Source organism: Xiphophorus maculatus, chromosome 7 (genome assembly GCF_002775205.1).
Source record: "Xiphophorus maculatus strain JP 163 A chromosome 7, X_maculatus-5.0-male, whole genome shotgun sequence".
In the NCBI taxonomy this organism is placed as follows: Eukaryota; Metazoa; Chordata; class Actinopteri; order Cyprinodontiformes; family Poeciliidae; genus Xiphophorus; species Xiphophorus maculatus.
Window position 1 is genome coordinate 15,637,406 of NC_036449.1, and position 17,805 is coordinate 15,655,210.

General features: G+C 46.6%; 3 protein-coding genes across 4 annotated transcripts; all 3 read left to right on the plus strand.

Moving 5' to 3' along the window:
* Positions 1-86: 86 nt before the first annotated feature.
* LOC111609314 lies at positions 87-6,409 on the plus strand. The gene is made up of 2 exons (XM_023336981.1): positions 87-374; positions 597-6,409. Exon 2 carries the CDS (start codon positions 775-777, stop codon positions 6,388-6,390), a length of 5,616 nt encoding a protein of 1,871 aa, XP_023192749.1. The 5' UTR covers positions 87-374; positions 597-774; the 3' UTR covers positions 6,391-6,409.
* Positions 6,410-7,027: 618 nt separating this feature from the next.
* On the plus strand, positions 7,028-13,336 carry LOC111609313. Its single transcript, XM_023336980.1, has 2 exons — positions 7,028-12,926; positions 13,149-13,336. The coding sequence occupies exon 1, from the start codon at positions 7,051-7,053 to the stop codon at positions 12,664-12,666; it is 5,616 nt and encodes a 1,871-aa protein (XP_023192748.1). The 5' UTR covers positions 7,028-7,050; the 3' UTR covers positions 12,667-12,926; positions 13,149-13,336.
* Positions 13,337-13,478: 142 nt separating this feature from the next.
* Positions 13,479-17,042, plus strand: klhl23 (kelch like family member 23). 2 transcript variants are annotated; one of them, XM_005799394.3, is made up of 4 exons: positions 13,480-13,986; positions 14,086-15,312; positions 16,195-16,347; positions 16,429-17,042. In XM_005799394.3, the coding sequence occupies exons 2-4, from the start codon at positions 14,091-14,093 to the stop codon at positions 16,740-16,742; spliced, it is 1,689 nt and encodes a 562-aa protein (XP_005799451.1). In that variant the 5' UTR covers positions 13,480-13,986; positions 14,086-14,090; the 3' UTR covers positions 16,743-17,042. The 2 variants fall into 2 exon arrangements, with proteins under 2 accessions (XP_023192769.1, XP_005799451.1); XM_023337001.1 differs by having other exon boundaries at positions 13,479-13,986; positions 16,195-17,042.
* Positions 17,043-17,805: the final 763 nt, after the last annotated feature.

Here is a 17,805-nt window from a genome sequence, read left to right on the forward strand (position 1 = left end):
GGACGAAAAGTTAAATTTAACCAAACCAAATCATTATATTAAAAGAAAACCTTTGTAGAAAAGAAATGGCGTTTATAATCTATTGCAACTAACAATAACTGATTTTCTAGTCCCGTTACTATTGTTAAAGATTATACAAGATTCAGTTTTAATACAATTACAGAATATATAGTTAGTGTGGAAAAGGCTGTGTAACAAACTGCCATGCTGAGCCTTTAAGGGGCGGGGCTTAGAGCAGCTGCAGCATGCAGACGAAGAAAGAGAAAAAAAAGAGTAGAGTGAAAGAGAGTATAGTTTATGTTCGCATTTTGTTTATTTTAACTTGCTGTTTGCCGTTTATTGTTACTCCTTGATGTGTGTGCGTGGAAATACAAGTAAGTGATGTTACATATTAATAATATTGTTTATTTAGCAGAGTATTTTAGTTTTACCCTTAATTAATAGCATGCTCTGTTCACGTGCACACTTGAGAGTTATACACGGTGGATTTTGTTTGTGTCGTGTATTTATGTAGAAATGTGCAGTTATGCAGTATGTGTGATGCTACTTCAGTCAGTTTATTCAGACATTGACGCTGTATTGTTGTTTAATTTCAGGAACCACACACAATTACCTAAATAAACCGCAAGTACGAGTTGAATCACCTGGAGTACGACTCTGCGTTCTTTGGAGTTCTGACCGACTCACCACAGTGTTCTGCATAGTCACACCAGCAAAAACAACCCCTAATTTTCAATGGTCCTTCGAGCCGGATAGCAGACTACTGTTTAAAAGATGCAGAATTCAGAGTCAAAGGCATTGGACACTCGACCCAAACGACGAATGTCAGTTCCTTCATACCTGTCAGATTATGACCTAAGTGGACCTGGAGCTCATAGTAGATCCCGGACAGCAGCTGCAGGGGAACCATCAGATGAGCAAAGCGGACTAGAGCGTCCAACTGCCAGATCTCCATCACCACCCATTAGCCAGAGCTTCGACATGATGGATTTGAGGGATGATATGGAGCAAGAACGAGAGCTTTGTCAATCTATGGAGCAAGTCACCGGGGAGCAGCAGACCAGCCAAGTTCCAGAGTTTAGTGCTGCTCTCGAAGAGATGCGCCAAGAAAACGCTGAGCTTCGTAAACAGTTTCAGAGCCTGATGGTTGCTTTACAGTCCCAGCCAGCCGCCCATCAGTCTCTGTTCCCACCTCCTCCACCTCAAAGTGTGTACAGCGGTGGTTATGGACCTTACCAACCCCCTACCAATTCTCCAGCATACCAGCAGCTACAATATCCAACATTCAGCTCCCGAAGAAACCTGCCATTAGATTTCACTAATCCTAGAGTTTCCCAAACATCTGGTGGTCTGCCTCATAGCCTATATTACGCAGACACACCACAGCAGAGCGCACCTTCCTATTCACATAGAGATTCTTCATTTGTCCAAGTTCCCAGCTTTAATGAGCCACAGAGAGAGACCACATACAGGGGGCCAAAGCCCACTATCCCCAGATTTACATCACCAGATCCCAGAGAGTTTGCACGCATGAAGATTGCCTTAGAGAATCTATTACCAGGCGATGCTACTGAAAGATACAAATACCAGATCCTCACTGATCATCTCCAGTGTGAAGAAGCTTCACTTGTAGCAGACTCCTACTGCAACTCAAGGCAACCTTACACTGATACAATGTTGGCTCTCACGAAGATGTATGGACAGCCCCACAAGCTTGCAGTGCAACGGATTGCAGAGTTAATGGATGGTCCAAATATACGCTGTGGTGATGTGAAGAGCTTTCGTCTGTTTGCCCTCAACGTGCGGTCACTAGTAGGCATGTTGGAACAACTGGGGCAGAGAGGTCAAATCGAGTTAGTCTGTGGCTCTCATGTTTCAAGACTCTTAAGTAAACTTCCCTATGACCTCAATGCCAGCTTTAAGAGATTTATCCATCCCCTGAGAGTAGCCATTCCTACCCTCATTGACTTTGCTGATTGGCTAGAATATGAGCTGGAAGTTCAGGAAGACAGCATGAAGCCCCCGAGGAGAGAGGAGTCGTTTAACAAGAAGCCTGATACCAAGCGCACTTCCAAACTCTCAAGTAAGACTGCTACTATCCTCCTGGGTACTGAGAAGGTATCTGGATCAAATAGTGTAGCAGCACCACCTACACCTGGATATGTTGTCAACAAGTCAAAGGGAATAGAGAAGTTTACGGCTTACTGTCCCTATTGTGACAACGACAAGCACTTCCTGAACAACTGTTCTAACTTTAAGACCTTGAGCAAAGAACAGAAGGTGACATGGATTAAAACGAATAATAAGTGTTGGCGTTGTGGACGTAATCACCAAGCGGCAAAGTGTACACTTAAAGCTCCCTGCAAAACCTGTGGTAGGAGACATCTGCTAGTGCTGCATGAGGTGAATGAGAGAGCAGAGGAGGAACCAACATCAGTTTCACCTTCAGCAGAAAGTTGCCTTGTTAACTCTGCCAATAAAGTCATGTATGTTGACCGACCAGTTTACAACTGCAAGGTGCTACTGAAGATCAGTAAGGTAGTCCTGAGAAATGGTGACAAGTCCCTTGAGACGTATGCCGTCTTAGACGATGGCTCTGAGCGGACAATCCTGCTTCAGCCTGCTGCCAAACAGTTGGGCCTTAAAGGAAGCAAAGAGGTGTTAGCTCTTCGTACAGTCAGACAAGAAGTGGAGAAGCTCCACGGGGCGGCTGTGTCTTTCACAATTTCCCCAGCAGCCAACCCTGACAAAGTGTACAGCATCCAGAATGCCTTTACAGCCGAGCAACTGAGTTTAGCAGAGCATTCCCATCCAGTTGTCTCACTCCAGGAGAAGTACAAACATTTGTCAGGTTTGCCTCTTCCTCCTTTAAACAGAGTCCGCCCCATGTTGCTGATTGGCGCCGATTACACGCACCTCATAACACCTGTGGAGCCAGTCAGACTGGGATCACCTGGTGGGCCAGCAGCAGTGAAGACTCTCCTCGGTTGGACACTACAGGGACCAGCACAAGCCATGGAATCCATCACGAATGTGAGTCACTGTCTCTTCACGTCTACATCATCACCCACAGAGCTGTTCTCCTGTGTAGAGAAGTTATGGCAGATGGATGTGCTCCCTTACCGCAGTGAGAAGTTAGCAGTTAGGTCACGACAAGATCACGAAGCAGTCGGGCTCCTGCAAAAACAGACTGTGAGAGTCAATGTCAGTGGTGTTGAGCGTTATGCCACACCCCTTCTTCGAATCAAGAACATGCCTCTACTGAACTCCACACCAGAAGCAGTGTTGCCTCTCCTGAGAAGCACAGAGAAGCGCCTAGCCAAGTCGCCAGAACAAGCTGCTGCTTATCAGATGGAGATTGAGAAGCTTGTAGAATCTGGATATGTAGTGAAGTTGGTGGACCATCAGTCTGACACCATTGGTGAAGCTTGGTATATACCCCATCACATGGTTCAACATAATGGGAAGAACCGGGTGGTGTACAACTGTTCATTCCAACATCAAGGTTACAACCTAAATCAACTCCTCTTACCAGGTCCCACTCTCGGCCCTGCCTTGCTAGCGGTGCTCCTACGTTTCAGGGAACATGCTGTGGCCTTCAGCAGCGATATTCGTGGCATGTTCCACCAAGTGAGGCTCCTACCGGCAGATCGACCCCTGCTTCGGTTTCTGTGGCGGGACATGAACCGAGACAAGCCCCCTGATGTCTACGAGTGGCAAGTACTTCCATTTGGAACTACTTGCAGCCCTTGTTGCGCAACGTTCGCGTTGCAGAAACACGTCATAGACCACAGCCAACCAGAAGAAGATGTTCGTGTTGCCATTAACAAGTCCTTCTACGTGGACAACTGCTTACAGAGTCTCACATGTCCAATAGCCGCCAAGACACTCATTAACAAACTGCGCCACCTTCTGGCCGATGGGGGATTCGAGTTGAGGCAGTGGGCCAGTAATAATCCAGATGTTATCTGCCATCTTCCTCCAGACCTCAGGTCATCCAGTTGTGAGCTGTGGCTCAGTCAAGGTCAGTCCGACATCCAAGAGCCAGCCCTTGGGCTACACTGGAACTGTAAGTCTGACACCCTCACTTACAAACACAGACGAATCGATTGCTCAGTGGCTACTATGAGGAACATCTATAGAGTTTTAGCTAGCCAGTATGATCCTCTTGGCTACATAGTGCCTTATACTACCCGAGCCAAAGTTATTGTACGCCACCTGTGGGAGAAGCAGAGGGATTGGGATGACCCACAACTCCCTGAGGAGCTGCTGCAGAAGTGGCATGCATGGGAAGCAGAGCTGGAACAGTTGCACAAGATCACACTGCCTAGGTGCTACACTAGTCACAGATTAGACCAGCCCAACTGTATGAGAGATATCCATGTATTCTGTGATGCCTCTGAACAGGCATATGGATCAGTGGCTTATCTCAGAACAGAGAGTCCAGAAGGAGAAGTCGAGGTTGCCTTCCTTGCAGCTCGATCTCGTGTTGCTCCAAAGAAGCAGCAATCTGTTCCTCGGTTAGAGTTGTGTGCCGCTCTAACAGGTGCTCAGCTCTGCAAAGTCGTCAGCTCTGAGTTAACTCTTCCCATACGCAGCTGTACCTTGTGGTCTGACTCAGCCACAGTCCTAACCTGGTTGGGTTCAGACTCCTGCAGATACAAGGTTTTTGTGGGCACTCGTGTGGCAGAAATACAAGATATGACGGAAGCTTCCACGTGGAGATATGTGCCCTCAAGAGACAACCCAGCAGATGATATTACTCGTGGCCTCACTATCCAAGACATCTGCAAAGGCAGTAGATGGACCGATGGACCTGAATTCCTGAAACTAGCTCCAGGTTACTGGCCTGACCTATCACCTCCACCCCAGAGTAATCCTGAAGGTGAGCTGAAACGACAAGCTGTTTGTCTAACTGTGTCCAGCTCCAGTGTTCCAGATCCACGCCAGCACCAAACTTGGGACAGCTACTTGGAGGCCATCGTACATCACCTTCACGGGGCGGCTGACCCCAACCACCCTATCACTGCTGATTCCTATGCTGCTGCTGAGATGGAAGCTCTACAACGAGCCCAAAGGGAATCATTCTTGGAGGAAATCACCCTGCTAATGGCCGGTAAACCTATTGCCAAATCTAGTTGTCTTCTTTTACTTGCACCTGAGTTTGATGAAAAAACAGGGCTCATCAGAGTAGGAGGCCGTCTACGCCGGAATCCTGACCTGGCTGTAGATGAAGTTCACCCTATTGTTCTGGACCCCAGACACGCTCTGACCCAACTCATCATACAAGATTATGATAGGAAGCTTCAACATCCTGGGCCAGAAAGGGTGTTCGCTGAGATCAGAAGGAGATATTGGGTGCTACGTGGACGTGAAGCAGTACGCCGCCATCAGAGATTCTGCGCTGAGTGCAAGAGGTGGAAAGGTCAACCTAACCCACCCCGGATGGCGGATCTCCCTCCAGCCAGACTGCGTCTATTCAAGCCGGCATTTTATTCCACGGGGGTGGATTGTTTTGGGCCATACACCATCAAGATCCGACGCAGTCATGAGAAAAGGTGGGGAATATTGTTTAAATGTCTAACTACAAGAGCAGTGCACCTTGATTTGATCCCGAGTATGGACACAGATGCTTTCTTAATGGCTCTGAGACGCTTTGTAGCCAGGCGTGGGAAACCCAAGGAGATCCTCTGTGACCAGGGGACAAACTTCAGAGGAGGAGAACGTGAGCTGCAGGAAGCATTTCAAGCTCTTCACCCTGACCTCAAAGAGCAGCTAGCTTGCCAGCAAATCAAGTTCATTTTCAATCCCCCTGGTTCCCCACACTTTGGAGGTTGCTGGGAGCGTGAAATTCGCTCGCTAAAGACTGCTCTTCAAGTCATCATTGGAGCCCAAATCGTCACTGAAGAGGTGCTGCACACCGTTCTGATCGAAATCGAGGGGATGCTTAATTCAAAACCCCTAGGTTACATCTCATCCGAAGTAGCAGATCCTGACCCAGTGACCCCTAACTATCTCATCATGGGACGGCGGGATGCTTCGCTGCCGCAAGTCATCTATGACAGCCCGGAGATTCTTGGGAGGAGAAGATGGAGGCACAGCCAGATTTTAGCCGACCATTTCTGGCAGAACTTTCTGAAGTACTACCTGCCAGGACTCCAAGCCCGCCAGAAGTGGCAGACTGAATCAGCAAATCTACAAGTAGGAGATGTGGTTATGATCGTGGACAACCAGTTTCCGCGAGCCCTCTGGCCTGTGGGTAAAGTCTCTCAAGTTTTTCCTGGACCAGACACCCGGATCAGATCTGCTGAAGTGACTGTAAAGGGACGAACTTACATTCGACCCGTGGCAAGGCTTGTCAGCCTACCTGCCCTGCCTAATGATGATTAATCACCTCCTTTTATTCAGCCTTTTTCTTGATATTCGTATTCACAGGTGAATACAGGGGCGGCTGTGGAAAAGGCTGTGTAACAAACTGCCATGCTGAGCCTTTAAGGGGCGGGGCTTAGAGCAGCTGCAGCATGCAGACGAAGAAAGAGAAAAAAAAGAGTAGAGTGAAAGAGAGTATAGTTTATGTTCGCATTTTGTTTATTTTAACTTGCTGTTTGCCGTTTATTGTTACTCCTTGATGTGTGTGCGTGGAAATACAAGTAAGTGATGTTACATATTAATAATATTGTTTATTTAGCAGAGTATTTTAGTTTTACCCTTAATTAATAGCATGCTCTGTTCACGTGCACACTTGAGAGTTATACACGGTGGATTTTGTTTGTGTCGTGTATTTATGTAGAAATGTGCAGTTATGCAGTATGTGTGATGCTACTTCAGTCAGTTTATTCAGACATTGACGCTGTATTGTTGTTTAATTTCAGGAACCACACACAATTACCTAAATAAACCGCAAGTACGAGTTGAATCACCTGGAGTACGACTCTGCGTTCTTTGGAGTTCTGACCGACTCACCACAGTGTTCTGCATAGTCACACCAGCAAAAACAACCCCTAATTTTCAATGGTCCTTCGAGCCGGATAGCAGACTACTGTTTAAAAGATGCAGAATTCAGAGTCAAAGGCATTGGACACTCGACCCAAACGACGAATGTCAGTTCCTTCATACCTGTCAGATTATGACCTAAGTGGACCTGGAGCTCATAGTAGATCCCGGACAGCAGCTGCAGGGGAACCATCAGATGAGCAAAGCGGACTAGAGCGTCCAACTGCCAGATCTCCATCACCACCCATTAGCCAGAGCTTCGACATGATGGATTTGAGGGATGATATGGAGCAAGAACGAGAGCTTTGTCAATCTATGGAGCAAGTCACCGGGGAGCAGCAGACCAGCCAAGTTCCAGAGTTTAGTGCTGCTCTCGAAGAGATGCGCCAAGAAAACGCTGAGCTTCGTAAACAGTTTCAGAGCCTGATGGTTGCTTTACAGTCCCAGCCAGCCGCCCATCAGTCTCTGTTCCCACCTCCTCCACCTCAAAGTGTGTACAGCGGTGGTTATGGACCTTACCAACCCCCTACCAATTCTCCAGCATACCAGCAGCTACAATATCCAACATTCAGCTCCCGAAGAAACCTGCCATTAGATTTCACTAATCCTAGAGTTTCCCAAACATCTGGTGGTCTGCCTCATAGCCTATATTACGCAGACACACCACAGCAGAGCGCACCTTCCTATTCACATAGAGATTCTTCATTTGTCCAAGTTCCCAGCTTTAATGAGCCACAGAGAGAGACCACATACAGGGGGCCAAAGCCCACTATCCCCAGATTTACATCACCAGATCCCAGAGAGTTTGCACGCATGAAGATTGCCTTAGAGAATCTATTACCAGGCGATGCTACTGAAAGATACAAATACCAGATCCTCACTGATCATCTCCAGTGTGAAGAAGCTTCACTTGTAGCAGACTCCTACTGCAACTCAAGGCAACCTTACACTGATACAATGTTGGCTCTCACGAAGATGTATGGACAGCCCCACAAGCTTGCAGTGCAACGGATTGCAGAGTTAATGGATGGTCCAAATATACGCTGTGGTGATGTGAAGAGCTTTCGTCTGTTTGCCCTCAACGTGCGGTCACTAGTAGGCATGTTGGAACAACTGGGGCAGAGAGGTCAAATCGAGTTAGTCTGTGGCTCTCATGTTTCAAGACTCTTAAGTAAACTTCCCTATGACCTCAATGCCAGCTTTAAGAGATTTATCCATCCCCTGAGAGTAGCCATTCCTACCCTCATTGACTTTGCTGATTGGCTAGAATATGAGCTGGAAGTTCAGGAAGACAGCATGAAGCCCCCGAGGAGAGAGGAGTCGTTTAACAAGAAGCCTGATACCAAGCGCACTTCCAAACTCTCAAGTAAGACTGCTACTATCCTCCTGGGTACTGAGAAGGTATCTGGATCAAATAGTGTAGCAGCACCACCTACACCTGGATATGTTGTCAACAAGTCAAAGGGAATAGAGAAGTTTACGGCTTACTGTCCCTATTGTGACAACGACAAGCACTTCCTGAACAACTGTTCTAACTTTAAGACCTTGAGCAAAGAACAGAAGGTGACATGGATTAAAACGAATAATAAGTGTTGGCGTTGTGGACGTAATCACCAAGCGGCAAAGTGTACACTTAAAGCTCCCTGCAAAACCTGTGGTAGGAGACATCTGCTAGTGCTGCATGAGGTGAATGAGAGAGCAGAGGAGGAACCAACATCAGTTTCACCTTCAGCAGAAAGTTGCCTTGTTAACTCTGCCAATAAAGTCATGTATGTTGACCGACCAGTTTACAACTGCAAGGTGCTACTGAAGATCAGTAAGGTAGTCCTGAGAAATGGTGACAAGTCCCTTGAGACGTATGCCGTCTTAGACGATGGCTCTGAGCGGACAATCCTGCTTCAGCCTGCTGCCAAACAGTTGGGCCTTAAAGGAAGCAAAGAGGTGTTAGCTCTTCGTACAGTCAGACAAGAAGTGGAGAAGCTCCACGGGGCGGCTGTGTCTTTCACAATTTCCCCAGCAGCCAACCCTGACAAAGTGTACAGCATCCAGAATGCCTTTACAGCCGAGCAACTGAGTTTAGCAGAGCATTCCCATCCAGTTGTCTCACTCCAGGAGAAGTACAAACATTTGTCAGGTTTGCCTCTTCCTCCTTTAAACAGAGTCCGCCCCATGTTGCTGATTGGCGCCGATTACACGCACCTCATAACACCTGTGGAGCCAGTCAGACTGGGATCACCTGGTGGGCCAGCAGCAGTGAAGACTCTCCTCGGTTGGACACTACAGGGACCAGCACAAGCCATGGAATCCATCACGAATGTGAGTCACTGTCTCTTCACGTCTACATCATCACCCACAGAGCTGTTCTCCTGTGTAGAGAAGTTATGGCAGATGGATGTGCTCCCTTACCGCAGTGAGAAGTTAGCAGTTAGGTCACGACAAGATCACGAAGCAGTCGGGCTCCTGCAAAAACAGACTGTGAGAGTCAATGTCAGTGGTGTTGAGCGTTATGCCACACCCCTTCTTCGAATCAAGAACATGCCTCTACTGAACTCCACACCAGAAGCAGTGTTGCCTCTCCTGAGAAGCACAGAGAAGCGCCTAGCCAAGTCGCCAGAACAAGCTGCTGCTTATCAGATGGAGATTGAGAAGCTTGTAGAATCTGGATATGTAGTGAAGTTGGTGGACCATCAGTCTGACACCATTGGTGAAGCTTGGTATATACCCCATCACATGGTTCAACATAATGGGAAGAACCGGGTGGTGTACAACTGTTCATTCCAACATCAAGGTTACAACCTAAATCAACTCCTCTTACCAGGTCCCACTCTCGGCCCTGCCTTGCTAGCGGTGCTCCTACGTTTCAGGGAACATGCTGTGGCCTTCAGCAGCGATATTCGTGGCATGTTCCACCAAGTGAGGCTCCTACCGGCAGATCGACCCCTGCTTCGGTTTCTGTGGCGGGACATGAACCGAGACAAGCCCCCTGATGTCTACGAGTGGCAAGTACTTCCATTTGGAACTACTTGCAGCCCTTGTTGCGCAACGTTCGCGTTGCAGAAACACGTCATAGACCACAGCCAACCAGAAGAAGATGTTCGTGTTGCCATTAACAAGTCCTTCTACGTGGACAACTGCTTACAGAGTCTCACATGTCCAATAGCCGCCAAGACACTCATTAACAAACTGCGCCACCTTCTGGCCGATGGGGGATTCGAGTTGAGGCAGTGGGCCAGTAATAATCCAGATGTTATCTGCCATCTTCCTCCAGACCTCAGGTCATCCAGTTGTGAGCTGTGGCTCAGTCAAGGTCAGTCCGACATCCAAGAGCCAGCCCTTGGGCTACACTGGAACTGTAAGTCTGACACCCTCACTTACAAACACAGACGAATCGATTGCTCAGTGGCTACTATGAGGAACATCTATAGAGTTTTAGCTAGCCAGTATGATCCTCTTGGCTACATAGTGCCTTATACTACCCGAGCCAAAGTTATTGTACGCCACCTGTGGGAGAAGCAGAGGGATTGGGATGACCCACAACTCCCTGAGGAGCTGCTGCAGAAGTGGCATGCATGGGAAGCAGAGCTGGAACAGTTGCACAAGATCACACTGCCTAGGTGCTACACTAGTCACAGATTAGACCAGCCCAACTGTATGAGAGATATCCATGTATTCTGTGATGCCTCTGAACAGGCATATGGATCAGTGGCTTATCTCAGAACAGAGAGTCCAGAAGGAGAAGTCGAGGTTGCCTTCCTTGCAGCTCGATCTCGTGTTGCTCCAAAGAAGCAGCAATCTGTTCCTCGGTTAGAGTTGTGTGCCGCTCTAACAGGTGCTCAGCTCTGCAAAGTCGTCAGCTCTGAGTTAACTCTTCCCATACGCAGCTGTACCTTGTGGTCTGACTCAGCCACAGTCCTAACCTGGTTGGGTTCAGACTCCTGCAGATACAAGGTTTTTGTGGGCACTCGTGTGGCAGAAATACAAGATATGACGGAAGCTTCCACGTGGAGATATGTGCCCTCAAGAGACAACCCAGCAGATGATATTACTCGTGGCCTCACTATCCAAGACATCTGCAAAGGCAGTAGATGGACCGATGGACCTGAATTCCTGAAACTAGCTCCAGGTTACTGGCCTGACCTATCACCTCCACCCCAGAGTAATCCTGAAGGTGAGCTGAAACGACAAGCTGTTTGTCTAACTGTGTCCAGCTCCAGTGTTCCAGATCCACGCCAGCACCAAACTTGGGACAGCTACTTGGAGGCCATCGTACATCACCTTCACGGGGCGGCTGACCCCAACCACCCTATCACTGCTGATTCCTATGCTGCTGCTGAGATGGAAGCTCTACAACGAGCCCAAAGGGAATCATTCTTGGAGGAAATCACCCTGCTAATGGCCGGTAAACCTATTGCCAAATCTAGTTGTCTTCTTTTACTTGCACCTGAGTTTGATGAAAAAACAGGGCTCATCAGAGTAGGAGGCCGTCTACGCCGGAATCCTGACCTGGCTGTAGATGAAGTTCACCCTATTGTTCTGGACCCCAGACACGCTCTGACCCAACTCATCATACAAGATTATGATAGGAAGCTTCAACATCCTGGGCCAGAAAGGGTGTTCGCTGAGATCAGAAGGAGATATTGGGTGCTACGTGGACGTGAAGCAGTACGCCGCCATCAGAGATTCTGCGCTGAGTGCAAGAGGTGGAAAGGTCAACCTAACCCACCCCGGATGGCGGATCTCCCTCCAGCCAGACTGCGTCTATTCAAGCCGGCATTTTATTCCACGGGGGTGGATTGTTTTGGGCCATACACCATCAAGATCCGACGCAGTCATGAGAAAAGGTGGGGAATATTGTTTAAATGTCTAACTACAAGAGCAGTGCACCTTGATTTGATCCCGAGTATGGACACAGATGCTTTCTTAATGGCTCTGAGACGCTTTGTAGCCAGGCGTGGGAAACCCAAGGAGATCCTCTGTGACCAGGGGACAAACTTCAGAGGAGGAGAACGTGAGCTGCAGGAAGCATTTCAAGCTCTTCACCCTGACCTCAAAGAGCAGCTAGCTTGCCAGCAAATCAAGTTCATTTTCAATCCCCCTGGTTCCCCACACTTTGGAGGTTGCTGGGAGCGTGAAATTCGCTCGCTAAAGACTGCTCTTCAAGTCATCATTGGAGCCCAAATCGTCACTGAAGAGGTGCTGCACACCGTTCTGATCGAAATCGAGGGGATGCTTAATTCAAAACCCCTAGGTTACATCTCATCCGAAGTAGCAGATCCTGACCCAGTGACCCCTAACTATCTCATCATGGGACGGCGGGATGCTTCGCTGCCGCAAGTCATCTATGACAGCCCGGAGATTCTTGGGAGGAGAAGATGGAGGCACAGCCAGATTTTAGCCGACCATTTCTGGCAGAACTTTCTGAAGTACTACCTGCCAGGACTCCAAGCCCGCCAGAAGTGGCAGACTGAATCAGCAAATCTACAAGTAGGAGATGTGGTTATGATCGTGGACAACCAGTTTCCGCGAGCCCTCTGGCCTGTGGGTAAAGTCTCTCAAGTTTTTCCTGGACCAGACACCCGGATCAGATCTGCTGAAGTGACTGTAAAGGGACGAACTTACATTCGACCCGTGGCAAGGCTTGTCAGCCTACCTGCCCTGCCTAATGATGATTAATCACCTCCTTTTATTCAGCCTTTTTCTTGATATTCGTATTCACAGGTGAATACAGGGGCGGCTGTGGAAAAGGCTGTGTAACAAACTGCCATGCTGAGCCTTTAAGGGGCGGGGCTTAGAGCAGCTGCAGCATGCAGACGAAGAAAGAGAAAAAAAAGAGTAGAGTGAAAGAGAGTATAGTTTATGTTCGCATTTTGTTTATTTTAACTTGCTGTTTGCCGTTTATTGTTACTCCTTGATGTGTGTGCGTGGAAATACAAGTAAGTGATGTTACATATTAATAATATTGTTTATTTAGCAGAGTATTTTAGTTTTACCCTTAATTAATAGCATGCTCTGTTCACGTGCACACTTGAGAGTTATACACGGTGGATTTTGTTTGTGTCGTGTATTTATGTAGAAATGTGCAGTTATGCAGTATGTGTGATGCTACTTCAGTCAGTTTATTCAGACATTGACGCTGTATTGTTGTTTAATTTCAGGAACCACACACAATTACCTAAATAAACCGCAAGTACGAGTTGAATCACCTGGAGTACGACTCTGCGTTCTTTGGAGTTCTGACCGACTCACCACAGTGTTCTGCATAGTCACACCAGCAAAAACAACCCCTAATTTTCAGTTAGTCTAAGAGATAAAACGGGTTAAAAAGAAAAAAATCTTCCCACATTTTCAGCACTTGCGTCAGAGCCTATAATGCTTATTTTAAAGCATATTGGGTCATAATTTACTGGAGTCCAAAGGGTAAATAAATATGTTTATCTAATCCTGTGTGAAAATTTGTCCTTCAGGGAATACAGAGCATTATTGTCCCGCTAATCCACGTCAGGATTAGGTTAAAGCCTCCGTCGCACTGGAATACCACATTCAGAGTACCATGGCAACGGGAAGACTTGGTGGGGTAAATCATGAATGGGGCACGCAGATCACTCGGCTCCTCTGGTGTCGTTTTAAAATGCGCTGCTCATTTGTGTCTGATTTGTATTCTGTGCGTGGATCTCCGTCTGCGTGGTTGCTGCTAATGCGCGGTCCGTGAGCGCGTCACGAGACCGTGGGCCGGGGTTATATTTAGGCTCTGGGAGGAAAATAACGGCTCAGGGTGATTCCTCTGAGTGCCGGACTGGCTTTGTCAAGGATCTGGACACTAGAGCGCAGAAAGGAGGAGGAGGGGGTGGCTCTCGCTACTGCTGCTGCACACAAATACCAAAATAGGATCGAGCTGCCTACGACAGTCCTGAGCTAAATTGAGGTTCATGTGTTTTGGAGAGGAGCGCTTAGAGGAGCGTCGGTGGGGAACAAACATCTATGGAAATATATAAGGTACGCACGCGTTCACTGTATTTTAAGCATGAAAAATGTTGCATTAAATTGCTTGCCATGTTTTCTTAGCCTACGGGTTTTCTTCTTCTTTTTTTCTAGATATAATGTCTAATAAAAACGAGATCTACACATATGACTTCTGTGACGGGGAGCATGCTGCGGAGCTCCTGGAGGCTCTCAGGCATTTCTACATGCGCGGCCTGTTCACCGACGTGACCCTGCAGTGTGGCGAGTCCGGTCAGGTGTTCCACTGCCACAGAGCGCTGCTGGCGGCCCGCAGCTCCTATTTCAAAGTCATGTTCACGGCCGACATGAGGGAGAGGTCCGACAGCGTCATCAAGCTGAGCGGCGTGGACTGCGCTGTGCTGGGCTCCCTGCTGGACTACGTCTACACAGCCCGGGTGCGCGTCACCGAGAGCAACGTGCAGAGCCTGCTGGAGGCTGCGGACCTCCTGCAGTTCAGCAGGGTCAAGCAGGCCTGCGAGGAGTTCCTCATCCGCCTCCTGGAGGTGGACAACTGCCTGGGCATGCACACCTTTGCTGAGCTCCATCAGTGCCCCAGGCTGCAGAGGGAGGCCCACAGAGTGATGCTGAGCAGGTTCCCGGAGCTCGTGGAGCAGGAGGAGTTCTTGGAGTTGGACCATGAGAAGATCAGGTCTGTTCTGGCGGATCAGAGCCTCACTGTGCAGGGAGATGAGACGCTGATAGATGGTGTGGTCAGGTGGGTGTCCCATGACTTGGATAGTCGGGTTCACTGCGTGTCAGACCTGCTCCACTCTATCCACCTGAGTATGGATCACATTTACTTCAACACTTCCTTGGAGGTGCACAGGCAATATCTAACAAAAAACGATGGAAAGTTAAAATCCACGATTGTTCAGGCGATGAGGTCAAATGGCAAGGAGATCCCTCCAAGCAGAAAAATTTCCCCCAGTATGTACATCATTGGAGGATACTACTGGCACCCTCTGTGTGAAGTGCACATCTGGGATCCTGTCAGCAATACGTGGGTGCAGGGGAAAGACATGCCTGACCCTGGAAGAGAGAGCTACAGCGTCAGCCTGCTTGGTGCAAACATCTACGTGACTGGTGGATACAGGACTAACACTGTTGAAGCACTGGACACTGTTTCAGTTTATAACTGTGACTATGATGAATGGACAGAGAGTTGTCCCATGATTACTGCCAGGTACTACCACTGCTCAGTGGCTCTACATGGCTGTGTTTACACCATCGGAGGCTACAGAGGAGGAGCTCCAGAGCAAGAGACTGAATTTTATGATCCTTTGAAAAAGAGATGGTTTCCAGTGGCCAAAATGATCCAAGGTACAACAATTTAACAGGAAGAAAAACTGAAATGCGTTACATTTAATTTGGATTACTATCTATTAAAGATATAAAAAAAAATACTGCAGATCTTGCATGCAAATGTTGGACATTTGTATGCAAGATCAAATATAACATGATATGAAGTATGCACTTTAAAACACAAGTTACTTGATACCTGAAAATATTTACGGTTTAACCCTGAAGGCATGAAGGGGCATATGGTCAAAAAAGACAACCAACCCCAAGTTTGTAATTGTCAAGTATTGCAACATATTCTCAACTACATTTATGTCTGGACACATGCACTGTTTGTTCTGCAGTGGATTGTTTTCCTGCTGGAAGGTAAATCTGTCATATCTTCTATGGGCAGCTTCCAGTGTTAGTTTTCTGCCACACATTGTGCTTTGAATGATGACTAAAGCACATCATCTTCATGTCTGAAGGTGTTCATCTGCATGTCTGATCTACCCCCTACATAGCTTATGGCAAAACTGTAAACTGGACATTCAGTCCTTGCCCAGCCTTTCAGTTTAGGTAAAATATACATTTCTTTGCAGCTGTGTGACATTCACTTACATTTTCAGATTATAGAAGGCTTGCAATATTGTTTAGTCCAGCTTTAAACTTCCTACATTTATCCCTGACCTTATGTTCCTTCATCTTCATGATGCTCTCTGTTGATTACTGTTCTCCAACAAACAAAGTAAACTTACAGCTGGACATCTAACACTCACAAAGCCTCATGTTTACCTCAGAATATTTTAGAGAAAAACCAACACTGATCCATCCAGAAAAATCAATCAACACAAACTTCAGTCAACAACTTTTTAAGCAGACATGAGATCAGGTGATCCTTATCATCCCTGTTTTGTTTTCAAGGTGTAGGAAATGCCACTGCATGCGTAATGGGAGAAAAAATCTACGTGACTGGAGGCCATTATGGATACAGAGGAAGCTGCATCTATGAGAAAGTGCAAGTCTACAGACCAGACGTCAATGAATGGAGCATTGTAACACTAAGTCCACATCCAGGTAAGGGTAATCGAAGGGGACAGAAAAGGAGCATTGATTTGTTCAGAGCTTATTACTTGTGTTTGAATCTTCTGTTTTCAGAGTATGGCCTTTGTTCTGTGTCTCTCCACAACAAGCTGTATTTGGTCGGCGGACAGACGACCGTTGCAGATTGCTATGACACAGAGAGCGACGAATGGCGGCCCATATCAGTGATGAAGGAGAGGAGGATGGAGTGCGGGGCTGTGGTGATAAGTGGGTGTATTTATGTAACAGGGGGTTACTCCTACTCAAAGGGAACGTACTTACAGAGCATTGAGAAATATGACCCTGAGCTGGACTCGTGGGAGATGGTAGGGACCCTGCCCAGCCCCGCCAGGTCACATGGTTGTGTATGTGTTCATAGCGTCCATTGACGTTTTTCACATTTTTATGTAATTTATTTTACAAAATAGATGGAATTGTCTATTCACAGCATTCACTAGAGTTTGAAAAATGATCTGTTAAGCTGTTCAGGTTACATTTGCCAAAGTGATATATGAAAATCTCAGGGGTCTCTCAATGAGTATTGTAGTTGTCTTTTAACAATTGTTGAAAGGTTTTAATTAATTTTTAAGGGTTTTAAAAGTTTAGACAGAAATCCACTTTTAATAGCAGGACTGCACTTCCACTGCAATTTAACTAAATAAATTACTTCACTCTTTTGAACTGCTAAACTCTGTTTGAATGGGTGATTTCCATAAACATTCAGCGCATTTCTCCTTAACACAACACCCTCCATGCACAAGAGGACACCTTGTTTTGTTTATTTTTTTGTTTTTCATTTCCAGTTGTTTCAATATAGGTTTACTGATTTTTTGGGATGTCTTTTAATCAGGCTTAAGGTATTTAAAAATAACCATCAACAGATGGAAAAGGAAGAATCTTGGTGACAGAAAATAAAAAAAATTCACACCCACTTCCTCGTGCATACACAACTGAGAACATAACAATAAGCGTACCACTATTTGCTGGAAACGGATTAGGAAAAAGTGAAAATTTATTTAATCCTATCATTTGTTTCAATTTAAATGCATATTATTTACTAACTCTGTAAATATCAGAAATGTGTAATTGAAAGAATATTAAGTAGAACTGATTTGTTTTTCAAGTCATCACTTTCATGCTTGAAACAGGGAAAATGCTGCAATGTCAGACTTCCGAATACATTTCTACCACTGGTCTTAAAAAACAACTTACTTTGACTGTTCGGTGTTATAAATGTATGGAATTAGTGTGCTATTAGATTTGAACCTGACTGCATGAATATATTGTTCTGGACTAGACTGGATTGCTTTTAAATATATTTAGATTAAATTGGATTCAATATAAATAGATATGAATTATGCCTGTTTGCCTTGTGAATTATCTTGACACAACATTTGTTGTGACTGTGAGTTGATAAATTTAATTGAACTGAATTATTTTCTTGCCTCACTT